General features: G+C 38.6%; 1 protein-coding gene across 1 annotated transcript in view; it reads left to right on the forward strand.

The window, feature by feature from the left end:
- LOC131220983 (DNA polymerase zeta processivity subunit) overlaps nucleotides 1–12,250 on the forward strand; it is a 29,726-nt gene extending 17,476 nt beyond the window's left edge. Inside the window, exons 4-5 of the mRNA XM_058216028.1 lie at nucleotides 11,024–11,213; nucleotides 12,006–12,250. Of these exons, the coding sequence (XP_058072011.1) occupies nucleotides 11,024–11,213; nucleotides 12,006–12,220 (405 nt within the window). The 3' untranslated portion in view covers nucleotides 12,221–12,250. The remainder of the gene's footprint in view (nucleotides 1–11,023; nucleotides 11,214–12,005) is intronic.
- Nucleotides 12,251–12,756: the final 506 nt, after the last annotated feature.

Here is a 12,756-nt window from a genome sequence, read left to right on the forward strand (position 1 = left end):
GAGACCTCATACCCAATCTTCTTTTTAAATCGCATGGAAGTATCTTCAAATCGCATGAAGATGGGAGAAGATAGCAAAACCTTTTTTTTTTTTTATAAATTTATTTTTAATCACAAAATTCAATGGGAGAGAGATCACATGCCCCCCTCTTTTTATAGATCCAAGAAGTTTCAAAATTACAATAATCCCCGTCTTGTGAACTTTAATGAAAATAGCCCTAGTCTAAATAAAATCAACCAAAACACTCATAATGTGTCCAGATATAAAATAATCAAAAGCTAAATCCTAAAATATGATAAAATCTAAAACTGATGTGGACAATCAACGATCAATGGCCCGATCATATGATCCATGCGATCCAATGGACCGATCGTCGCGTCCCTCCAATCCAACGGTCTGGATCACTCCATAAAGCAGCCCATGTGCATCTTCCCAGTGTGGTTCCAGATGTTCATACTGCACACGGGGTCTTCATCACGATCACGGGTACTCGCCTAGCCATGGGGAAAGTGGTGCAGCCCGCCTCCTCCTCTGATACGTACATAAGGGTGTACGTGACGTGATGTCCTCATCAAGAGCTCTTCAAAATATCCTCCAATTGGTACATAGAAATCTTAAACTCATCTTTAACCTGGGCCCATGTGGCATTGGTGTTGTGATAAGAAATGCTAAAGGTGATTTCTTTAAATCGTTGTTGGGTTGTTGTGTAGAGAAAGCCTTGAAGGAGACTCCAATACTGTTATCTCATGGACCACTTCAGCCCACCTGGAGCCAAAGAAAGAAATGAAAAAAGAAAAATAAAAAGAAGAAGAAGAAGAAGAAGAATAAAAAAATGCAAAGAAAACGCTGAATTTGGCAATTGCTAGTTCAATTAGAGCTTTCTTGGCTTGAATTCATGAGATGAGTCAAAAGCTTGGGCTTGAGATGGCTCGAACTTGTAGCAAATTGTAATAGATTCAAAGTAGCTTTGGGAAATAAGTGAAAACAGGCTCACAAGCGGAACAACTTGTGTCAGCAAACTCAAGGAATTATAGACACAAATTGAGGGAGCTTATGGGTAACTAAACCTAGCTAATTCCACTCACCAAGGACCCATGAATTACAATCTGTGAATTGAATATGAATCTAGCTTGACTGTGAATGCAGCAATTATGAGCTCTTGATAAGGATTCCTTTTGGAAGTACAATAGGTGCTAAACTTTAGGCTGTGTTTGGATGCTTAACTTAATTGAATTGCAATAATTCAATCCAATTTAGTGGAAATGATCAAAGTGGGGCTAGCCACATTCTGGGATGTGTAGAGCCCCCAAATCAGACTAGTGGTCATGCCAGGTCCAACTTGAAATGCATGGGTTGCAATTAGCGTTTGTTTACCATTGTGAACTAAAATGGTGCCTTTGCCTATTTGTCATTTCTTCCACATTGAATTGGATGATTGCAATTTAGTTAATTTAGGATCCAAACACACCCCTAGGGCTTTTTAGTTACAAAATATTGAGCATCTAGAGATTTGTATTTGTTGTAGTTGTTGACATCCTCTAATGAAGTGGGCCTATGGCTCCACGTTGTTTTTTGCATGTCATGTTGTGTAAAGAAGCACACTAGTTAGAGCTAGACACGAATTGAGTTAGCTTGGTTAACTCTCTCGGCTCGGCTCGGAAAAGCTCGACTCAACTTGGCTCGAAATTGGGTTCGGGCTAAGTAGAACTGTTTTAATGAGCTCGAAATTTTTTTGAGCTGAGTCCGAGCTCTACTTGACTCAGCTTGAAGCACGACTCGAACTCGACTTGGATCGACTTGGCCTGGTTTTAATATTATTAACATATATAATATAATTTTTTTAATATAATATTAATAATATAAAGAGCCACTCGCCCGAGTCCTAACACCCTCTGCCCTTTCTCGCTTGAGCGCCTTGAGCCCTAACCCCTCTTTTTCCTTTTTTATTTTTTGCCAGAGCACCCCCCTCCCCCTTTTTGTTTTTTTCACCCTAATTGACCTGAGTGCGAGCGGCCCTAAATCTCGGCCGTCCTTGTCTGACAACTCAGCCATCTCTATCTAGCCATCCTCCTTGTCCGACCACTTGGCCATCTCTATCCGAGCTCGTTGCATTCGTTGTCCGACCACTCGAGCTGGTAACCCTCTCTCTCTATATATTTGGGTGCCCGACCGGCCACTGTCCATGGTAACCCGGCCGACCGATGTCTATGAGAGCTCTCTCTATCTCTCTTTATTTGTATTTGGGTGCCCACTCCAAGACAGCCCGACTCGATGTCAATTAATATATATATATATATATATATATATATATTCAGATTTTGGATCCACATCACGTATGATGGGTTCTCAAAAAAGTTTGCACTAGTTCGCACGGGTGAGCATTTACCCACATATATATATATATATATATATATATATATATATATATGTGGGTATATTCTCACATAACTGGTGTAAACTTTTTTGAGAACCCATCATACGTGATGTGGATCCAAAATCTGAACCGTCCATGTGAAGCAGCACCTCATGAAACCCCCCGGGCCCAAGTTTTACTTTGATCCAAAACTTTGTTGGGCCATGAAAAATGAAAACAGTTTCCTCCCTTGATTTGCATTTCTCTTTGCTATGGCCCACCAGAATTTTAGATCAGGATGAAAATTTGTCTCTTGGGGTTTCATGGGATTCCGCATCACATGGACCGTTCAGATTAGACACCCATGATACGTGTGTAAAGGTGCGCACGTGCGTAGGTGCGCAGGTGAGCATTTCCCTATATATATATATAAATTACATGTATTGGAAATTTGGAATCATGTTTGATGTTTATTGTTAAATTGTTAGAATTAATGTTACGTTGTTAATCATATGTATTAGAATTAATGTGAATCATGTGAATTAATGTGAAGTAGAATTAATATGAATCATGTTTATTGTGAATTAATGTGAATCATGTTTCATGTTTATTATTAAATTGTTAGAATCAATGTGAATAGTGTTTTTTTTGTTAAATTGTTAAAATTTTAAATTATTAGTTAGATTGTTAATTATTATATTTTCATCAATTGTTCAATTAGTTAGATTTTTTTTTTTTTTGTTTTTTTTAAAAATAAATTATAGTATAGGATAATTAGTTGCCTGTTTGGGGATTTTTATGTTGTTAGGCATAGATACAATGTATTTTTGAAGACATAGAAATCCTCAAATTGTCCCATTTTTGGACAGTTCAAGGTTCAATATATTGGAATGTTATCATTTATTCTGATTTAAATGCACATGCTTGTTCCAGCTCATCTCTATGTTTTTCTATGAATATATTTCTTGCATTTATTTCTGCCATCAAATATCCACACTTTGTGTGGATACTTAACGTGGAAATCAAATGCATGATTAATATTTCTGGAGAGATAAGGGGAGATGTTGCCAAAGTTTTGGCGCGTCATTTAAATGAGAAAATAAAAGCATTATAATCTATCCAACCTCGAATGGGTGATTGATTTAGATAGTTAAGCAAGTTTAGAAAATTTGGAGGGGCATTTAAGTAGATACCACTTTGTGTTGATAAATGCATAAAAGTTAGTTTCTTATCTTTATATTTATAGATGACTAGTGATGAAGTCTGACTACCTCCGGTGTCGATGCGTTGACTACATCTCTTATTGTGGAGAGAGAAGTGTCTTCGGCTTCAATAAAAGGAATGAAAAGATCAACAGTGTGAGATTACTTTGAAGAAGTCATAGTTGATGGTGTGGTGAAGATTAGATGTATGCATTGTAAATTATTATATACTAAGAATCCTGAGGGGTCAACTACTCGTTTAAACGGACATAGGTAAAGTTGTTCAAAGAGATCAAGAATCTCAATTCCAGGCTAACAGTTGCTTTCATTTACCAAGTCTGCAGGGGGTGACTTTGAAGGTAAACTTTCTACTAATAAGTTTGACAGAGAGAGGCTGGAAACTGGTATGCAAGATTAATGATCGTTGAAGAAAAATCCTTTAAAATGATAGATAGTAAAGTTTTCATGTGTTTTTGTAAATTCCTTATCCCTCAAGTTGAGAAGGCCTCCCGTGTCACTGTCAAGAGAATATATGAAAATGTACACAAATGAGAAGGTCAAACTGAAAGCAGTTTTAGCATCGGTCTCCAGAATAAGTTTGACTTCTGATTTGTGGATGACATCCAATCAAAGAAGGTGATGCATTTCATTAACCGCACACTACGTTGATGAAGATTGGAAACCCTGTAAGAGAATTTTGAGATTTCGCCACTTTTGTTATACTGATTTGGTTATTTCAGATTGCATCTATAGTTGTCTACGAGACTGGGCATTAAAAATAAAATCTCTTTAATAACTTTAGATCATGCTTCAACAAATAACAATGTAATTTTATTCTTACGTAATCAGTTAAAGGCAACCGAAATTTGTCTTTTAAGGGAAAAATATTCTAGGTTAGATGTTGTGCCCAATACTAAACTTGATTGTACAATAAGGACTGAAAACAATTGACCCCACTATAAAGAACATAAGATAATGTAAAATACATAAGGGGATCACCTTCAAGATTGTGTATATGGAGTGATATAATCCAACATTTGAATTTAAAATCCCCAAAAGTGTTGAAGTTAAATGTATGCACACGTTGGAATTCGACTTTTGAAATGTTAGATTCAGCCATGAAATTAGAGCTTGCATTTCCTGAATATGCGGCACGTGATAGAATGTATGCTTGGTTGTCTACTAAAGATGATTGGAGCAATGCAAAACAAGTCCACAAGTTTCTTAAAGTTTTTTTATGACCGCACGAAGATTTTTTCTGGAAATAAGTATCCCACTGCAAATTTGTTTCTTCTTCTCTTTGGAAGATTGAGGAAGCCCCAAAAAAAGTGCTAGTGAGAGTCCAAATTTTCTATAGCTAATTGCACTTGGTATGCAAATGAAGTTCGATAAGTACTGGGATGAATGCTATTTGTTAATGGCCTTAGTAGTTGTTTTGATCCTTGGGGCAATATGGGCTTGGTTAAGTTCATTTTTATAAATATTTATTTTGTTGAAAGGGCGGTAATCGAAACCTCTAAGGTTCGTGATACAATCGAAGAATTGTACACTTAATATGTTTCTACTTTACCCACAGTCACAACAGGTGATAAAGAAGTTAGAGCTCCATGTGTTTCTATAAGTGATGACAATGTACTCAATGAATACATATCTTTCTTAGCACAAGAAGAAACGGATAATCAGACAAATGAATTATAGTTAGACTTGTATTTCAAAGAGTCAATCATAAGGCGCTCGGACTCAGACTTTGATGTTTTAGGGTGGTGGGAGAGGAGAGTTAGTGAAGCAAAATACCTTACACTAGCAGTGATGGCACAGGACATTGTCAATTTCAATTTCAATAGTGGCATTAAAAGCTGCTTTTAGCATGGGGAATAGGATCGTGAGTGAGCATCGGAGCTCACTTTCACAAAAAAAAAAAGTTAAAGCATTAATTTGTACACAAGATTAGTTGCGTCCGGTTTGGGGATGTAATAGTTTTGATATTGAGGATGAGATCGAATCTCAAGACGTGACTGCAGCCTGTAACAACATCAACATGAAGCATATCATAAATTATTGTTATTTGTTAATCTATTGAAAGTGGATCATTGTGTACTTGAATGTATTACAATTTACACATTTGAAGAAATACAATAACTTTTGTTTATTTTCTTTATATTATGTTAATTGTTAGAACATATTTTATTATTGCTTTTGTTTATCATATTGCAACCTTTTGTTTAGCTTTTACGTCAAGTTGTCAGTTTCAAATTTTTGTTTGATTTCTAACTATGCCAAAATACTAATTTTTCCAAAACATGGAGTGTAGATATGTCGTCATCTGACCCATCGACCGACATTTGGGACTATGGTTCCCTAGTCCACTCCCCAAGGTCTGGAAAAATGAAGATTATGTGTGGTTTGTGTGGGGCAAAGTTTTCTTATAAAACTAATCGGCTTAGGTTACACCTAGCATGTCGGGGTGGTAATGCAAAACCATGTCCTAAAGCCCCAGAGGAGGTCCAACTTCTTTTTCAGGCCCTTCTAGATTCAAATAAGAAACTTTCTACCCCATCCAAACATTCCAATGCAGAGAAGGAAGATGGATTATTAGCATTGGAAGAAGAGCAATTCCAACTTGCCTTGAAACGTAGTATGGAAGAGGCTTCTATACATCAACGATATCCTCCAAGACAACATGATGCCGAAGCAGGATCGAGCACGAGCAAAAAGAGGAAGAGTAACGAACCATCCAAGTTCCTCTCTAGTCTTGGTGCATTTTACAGGGTGTTGGGTACTTCGTATAAATCTGCTCACAAAGAAAGCTTGAAAAATCTAGTTCAAACTATACAAGAGCATGATGGAAAACTCTCTCCACCTTCTGATTCAGGAGAGGTGAACGAGTACCTATATGAAGAATTAGATAGCAGCTCGAGCTCGACAAACACATCTCCTCTTCTATAGTAGAAAAAGCCAGAAACGCATCCAATGTTGTGAACACTGTAAGTTTATAATATTTTCACTTTTCTGTTTATAAGTCATCTTCAATTTTCACTTCTACTGTAGAATGGATTGGATTTTATGTACAACCTCAAACTCAAATTTGAACTTGACTTGGCAACTTGAACTCGAACTCGAACTCGGCTCAAGCTATTGACCGAACCGAGCCAAGCTGTGCCATGCTTGACTCGGTGTCCAGCTCTACCACTAGTACAATTGATTCTATTCAAACTGGCATTGAAAGGAAATAGATTGTAGCAGTGGAACTTCTTTACACCAACCAACAAAAGAAAAACTGACATGGATAGAGATGGACTCTTGGGTCCCACATCATCAGTGGATGTTGGCAGTTAAAACAGATCCAAATCTCTTTACATTTTTAGTATGCAAACGGGCTCTAAACCAAACAATTGGATGAAGATTCACAATTATTATTATTATTATTATTATTTGCATTTTCCATTCAGATTCGGTCTCAAACAAAGAACTTAAATACATCGGAGAGTGTGGGTTTGTTGAGTCACACTTCTTCATAAGATTCATCATATTCGTAAGCTGTTTGGCATCAACCTCAAAATCTATTTACATCTCTTTCCATAATAAACAATGGACAGCCATCTGTAGGGCCTGAGTCACGACTCATGATAGATGGGGTCTTGTCATTCTTCTTTCTACAAAAAAGTTCATCTTCCCTCTGTTGTGTCACCAAGAACTTAACTGCCTCTGCATAAGCTCATGCTGGAAAAAAATCTGGTCCCTCGTTTCCTCATTTGCCTCAAACTGGCAACAACCAAGCTGAAACCCTCCCAACAACTCTCCAATTCAACAAATGGACCATTTGTACACAGTTTTGAATTTGATCTCCAAATTTGCTTCCACCTTAAACAAAATTTCCACCATATATTCCATTCAGATTATAGAGGCATCTTGCGTTCTTCGATAGTTTCCAGTCATCTATCTATCATCCAGAGGATTGGAAGATGAATGGTTTTTAAGGCCAATTTTCAATGGGGTGTGCTCTGAGTGGTACCAGTACAACTGTAAGCTTGCAGTGATATTGGGCAGATGTGGGGCCCATGTGATGTATGAAGGGCATCCAACCTGACCATCAGGCGTGTCACCTCATATTACACCTCAGGCACCAAAAATACCCTGATCCAACCTCAAGTGAGCCACAACACGGATCAATGTGAGAGGGGGCCTCCACCCTTTATTTACACAGTGGCCCATCTGAATTGCAAAACTTGATTTTCAGCCTGACCCTTCATCCAGACCAGATGAAGGGTCTTAATGACCAGGATTTCATATTCACAATACGGTTGGCGCTCCATGCAAGTCAAGAGTAGATGTTCCCTCCCAACTTGTTCCCTGTGGTGTGGCCTACCTGATTCACAGATGAGCCTGATTTTTGGGCCATGGAGGTAACATGCACTTGCACATTTGATGGGCGGACTGGATTTTATGCATGCATCATGTGTGTCCCGGTACCACTGCAGCTTATGGTGGTACCTATACCACTCAAGCGTCCCCCACTTCAATTGACTCCATTGATGGAAGATGCCATCTTTGAGGGGTTCTTTTTTTTTCCCTATCAAAATGGAATCCTTACCAATCTCTTTGCTCTTCCCAGAAATTCATGAGTCTCCCTTTAAGATTTTTTTTATACTTTCTATCCCGTGATCATGAATACCCTTCCTTTCTCTTTCCTAAAGTATTCCTCCCAAGTATTTTTCTTTCATGAGGTTTTCCATGAATATTTGAATTTCCAAATTCACCATCCATGTTTAGTTTGTACATTTTCTTGTTTCCCCTAAGTTCCCTTTGGCGATATTTGGATACATGTATTCCAACATAAAAGAAAAGAAGAAGTAATGATTGGGCAAATGATCATTTCCACGAGCACTATTGAAACATGGATTCTATTTTGAGGGATCTTGTTTGAATAGCAAGTGGAGATCCCATATTTGTGAGACAATGGTCACCTAGTTTCTTTTGTTAGAGAATCCAGGCTATGGAAAAGTGCAATGACTGCTTCTATGAAATCCTCCCTTTTCTTGTTATTCAAACATCATAAGCTTTTCACATCAATGGAAAACCTTTTCCATTTCCATGGAATTGGTAAATCCAAACATGCTGTTAAATTTAAACCTCCCTCTTCGAATGGGAAAAGGTTCCTTTTGAATTAAATGAATGCATGCTTTTGCTTTGCTGTACTTGCCAATGCACGCATGTGTATACATGCATGTAGTTGCTTACATATATGAATTCATTTTTCTTCCTTAGATTCATTTCACTAATGATACCGGCATCAGAAAGATGGAAAAAGCATATGAGGAAATAGAATGAAGAAACTGATATCATTCGTCCAAACTCCCTGCATTTGAAAGTAGGATCTCTTCCATTTGCCCAATTTCTTGCAAATTTTCTCCAGTGATAGAAAGCTAATGTAGTACCATTTAGAAGAAAGCGAAACTGATTAGAGCCTAGATGGACGGCCCGTCCAATCAGGTACTGCTCCCACTTCGAATCATGCTTCAGATTCGCGCACTCGCTCCCACTTATTAGCTGTTTATACTCTCTAACATTTTGAAAAAGGTGCTTCCCAGCTACCCCGCATCCAAGCCGCTTCTCTTAATGTTTTGTGCAACTATAATTAAACATCGGCTACATGTGATTATACACCGTGTGTGCCACCGTGTCGAACTCCACTCATATGTTAGTTGATGCATTGGACAATCTGAAAAGAAAATGGTAGACTATCATGTATAGTAATTCACGATTTATGTTTTCAAGGAACTAGTGATTGTCAAACAACCATTTACTCTAAAAGCTTAAGCTGTTAGAGTGTAGTGTATCAATGTATATTGAGGGACTTTATTACTCTTAACACCCCCCGCACGTGTGGGGTGGGAACTCCGCACGGGAACATACTGAGAAGGGTGGAGGGACACTCACACCATAAATAGGCTAGGCTTGATTTCCCGGTCCCTGGACCGGACCTGATTTTTCCTGACCCCCGTGGGAGAATAAAATATTAGCGAGGCATATTTGCTGCTCTTGAGATTCGAACATAGGACCTTCCGCTCTGATACCATGTCAAACAACCATATTTTCTGCTCTTGGCTATATTTTCTTTTTTGAAACCTCAAGGCAAGAAAAGCACCATTCTTCATGGTGGTTTTATGGCAATTTTCAACAGTGGGAAAGAAGGGGTGTGGTTTGTCGGTGTGTGGGGCTTATGCAGCGATTTCTGGATTGTGTGGGGTCAATTTTTGGCCTTGCTGGATTGCCCATAGGGTTGCAGTCACGCAGCATGAGGACTATCCTTATCTTGTTCTTGTTTCCTTTTTTTCATTTTTGTCTCTTGAAACTTGTTACATTGTCTCACACATGATTTTGGGTATTCATTTGGTTATTGGATCTAGATTTTATCATAGTTGGTTTTCAGATACTGGGACTGGATTATAAAACAGGTGCCTAGACCCATGGTTACCTGTTGGATCCAACCTGATTTATATGGGTCCGGTTCCAAATTTTCAGAACCATTTAGAAATTGGGATGTGTTCCGGTCCACCATTTTGGACCTGGTGAAAGATCAGGTCCATTAGGGCTCATGTCGGGTCTACCGTATTGGGCCTGGTTTGTTAATTTTCTTAGTAATGTTATACATATTAATATATATTAAGTTATCTAGCAATGGAATGAGGTTTGGTAAGCCATATGCATGTAGGAGTGGCCATTTACATAACGTCGTGTCTGTCAAAGGGGCACACATGAGTGTGATTTAGTCCATCCATCGGGTGGTCCCTATCATGTAAATGCCTTTATTTGACTGAATCCGACACGTGACTAAGATCCAAAGGCCTTTGGGTACCTGGATCTGATCGGGTCCAGGTCCGGGTCATAAAAAGTGAAACGGGAACGCAAAAGTACCCAGACCCAATCATTCCAGGTACGTGGACTCTAGGACCTGAACCCGTTGAGAGCCCTAGGCTCTTTGTCTAAGGAAGAGGATATGTAAGAACCAAACTCTTTTAAGTGTTTGCAACTGCTTTTTGTAGATGAAAGAACAACAGCTTTTCGAAATGCCATATCCGTGTTTTGATGCACAAGCAGATTGAATTGCGATAAGCATTCAGTTTAATCAAGAGGATATGTAAAAATCAATGAACTTTCCTTGGATTCAAATGAGGAAGTAGCCCACAAATTTCAGTTACATTCTCTTCAGCCAAATTTAAAGGTAACATAACTGTCATGTGGAGCTCAGACTCACGAAAATATAAATGACTAGGTATCTAAAATATCATTATTTCCACTTTATTGAACTAATAACTGCAATTCAACTTGATTGTGCATCCAAATGTGCCTGTCGGCAATGCATCAGTTTCAAGTGCTTGTTTTACTTCATTGACATGAACTTCATGCTAGATAGCATGCACCATCAAAATGCACTAAACAGGCTCTGAAGGCTTTTCTTTCAAACCAGGGATTGGTGGAGAGGGTGGCGGTCATCTTCTATAACAAGGAGCATATCCCAGCTGAGAGATTTGTATTCAAGCTTTCGGTGAACCTGTCATATGGCTCAAAGGTGGAAGAAACTGGTTTAGAGTTTGCTCTGCGGTCGTTCTTGATTAAGCTATCGGTGGCTGAACCCCTTACTAAAGCTCTCCCACATGGTACGCTTGAAAATGCCGGCTGTTCTCAGTTTCATTTCCTTCTCTTGATTTTGCATTCACGTGCCTATGATCCTGTATATGTGGTATATACTTGATAGGTGATCCTGACTGTCTGAATCATGTGTGTTTGTGGATGGAGCATGGCTGGAAAAATCACACTGATTGGAAAATCTTAACTATCTGAACTGAGCAATTCATTTTTAGCTGTGTATTTGATGTTTACCATTTGGGTGGCTAGGATCACTCAATCAATCTTTCTTTTAGCCATGCTCCATCAAAACAATGGGCCCCATAATTTGGGCTGTATAGATCGATATGTGTGTATGCCATGTACATGGCGGATGAGTCATTGTCATAAATTCCTTTCCATGTCGGAGAAATCTACCAGTGGCCCAAAAAACCCATATGGACCCCATAATTGACCGTTAAAGGGCCGTTATGGCCTTTTACGAGGGGTGTAATGGGCCATTACAGGGGCTGCAACCGCCATTATGACCCCGTAACATGTAACAGTTGCCATCATTACCTTTACGTAACGGCCGTTATGGCGTACATGTAAATCATTGCTTTGAATAGGCTAACGTTGGGAACCATAAACCTAGTATAGGTCGAATCAAGACCATTGGTATTTCCACCATTGATTAAAGTAAAAAAAACCAAAATTCTTGTATTAGTGTCCACCATGTTCACCCAAAAAAGCATCCCCCACCAATAAATACCGACGTTTTGGTCTTTTTCTTTTTCAATTTTTATTTTTCTTCAATCCAAATTGTAAATTTGCATTTTTAACAGATTGCAGCTGGGAGATCACGGCATATGTCCGTTCTCTTCCTGAGGAAGGCAACAAGGAAACACAGCTTTGGATTCCGACCGACACGAAGCAGTGGCAACAGCCTCCATTGATTACACCGATCAAGTCGATGAGCAGTGAACCTTTGTGTGTGCAATTGTATTTGGAGCACCCCAGTCAATCTGAACCAACGGTTCCCGTTGGCAATGATGAATAAACTGGTCCCAGCATTTCGGCCATTCATCAAGTATAATGGGACACATTGGATGTTGTAGATTTGTTCATTTGAAACATTAAGGACCATGTTTTTTCCTCTCTTTTTTTTAAAAAAAAAATGAATAATCCGTATACTGATCTATTAATGTTGACTAGAGCTGTACACAAACTGAGTTAGCTCTGTTAACTTGCTCCCCTCGACTCGGAAAAGTTTGAGCCGAGCCGAGCTCGAAAAAATTTTAAGCTGAGTTCGAGCTAGACCGAGCTCGACTCGACTCAGCTTGAAACTAGGTTCAAGCTGAGTTGAGCTGCTTTTTTGAGCTAAAAAGATTTTCAAGCCGAGTTTGAGCTGCATTTTTTAGCTCAAAAAACTTTCAAGCTGAGTCCGAGCTTGGTTCCAAGCTAGACCAAGCTCAACTCGAACTTGACTCAGTTTGAATCGATTCGGATCAGAACGGGTCCACTTAATATAAATATTTTGTAAATATTTATATATGTAAATAAATTATATATTATATACATTAAAAACCCTAAAAC

Source organism: Magnolia sinica, chromosome 12 (assembly GCF_029962835.1).
Source record: "Magnolia sinica isolate HGM2019 chromosome 12, MsV1, whole genome shotgun sequence".
Taxonomy (NCBI): Eukaryota; Viridiplantae; Streptophyta; class Magnoliopsida; order Magnoliales; family Magnoliaceae; genus Magnolia; species Magnolia sinica.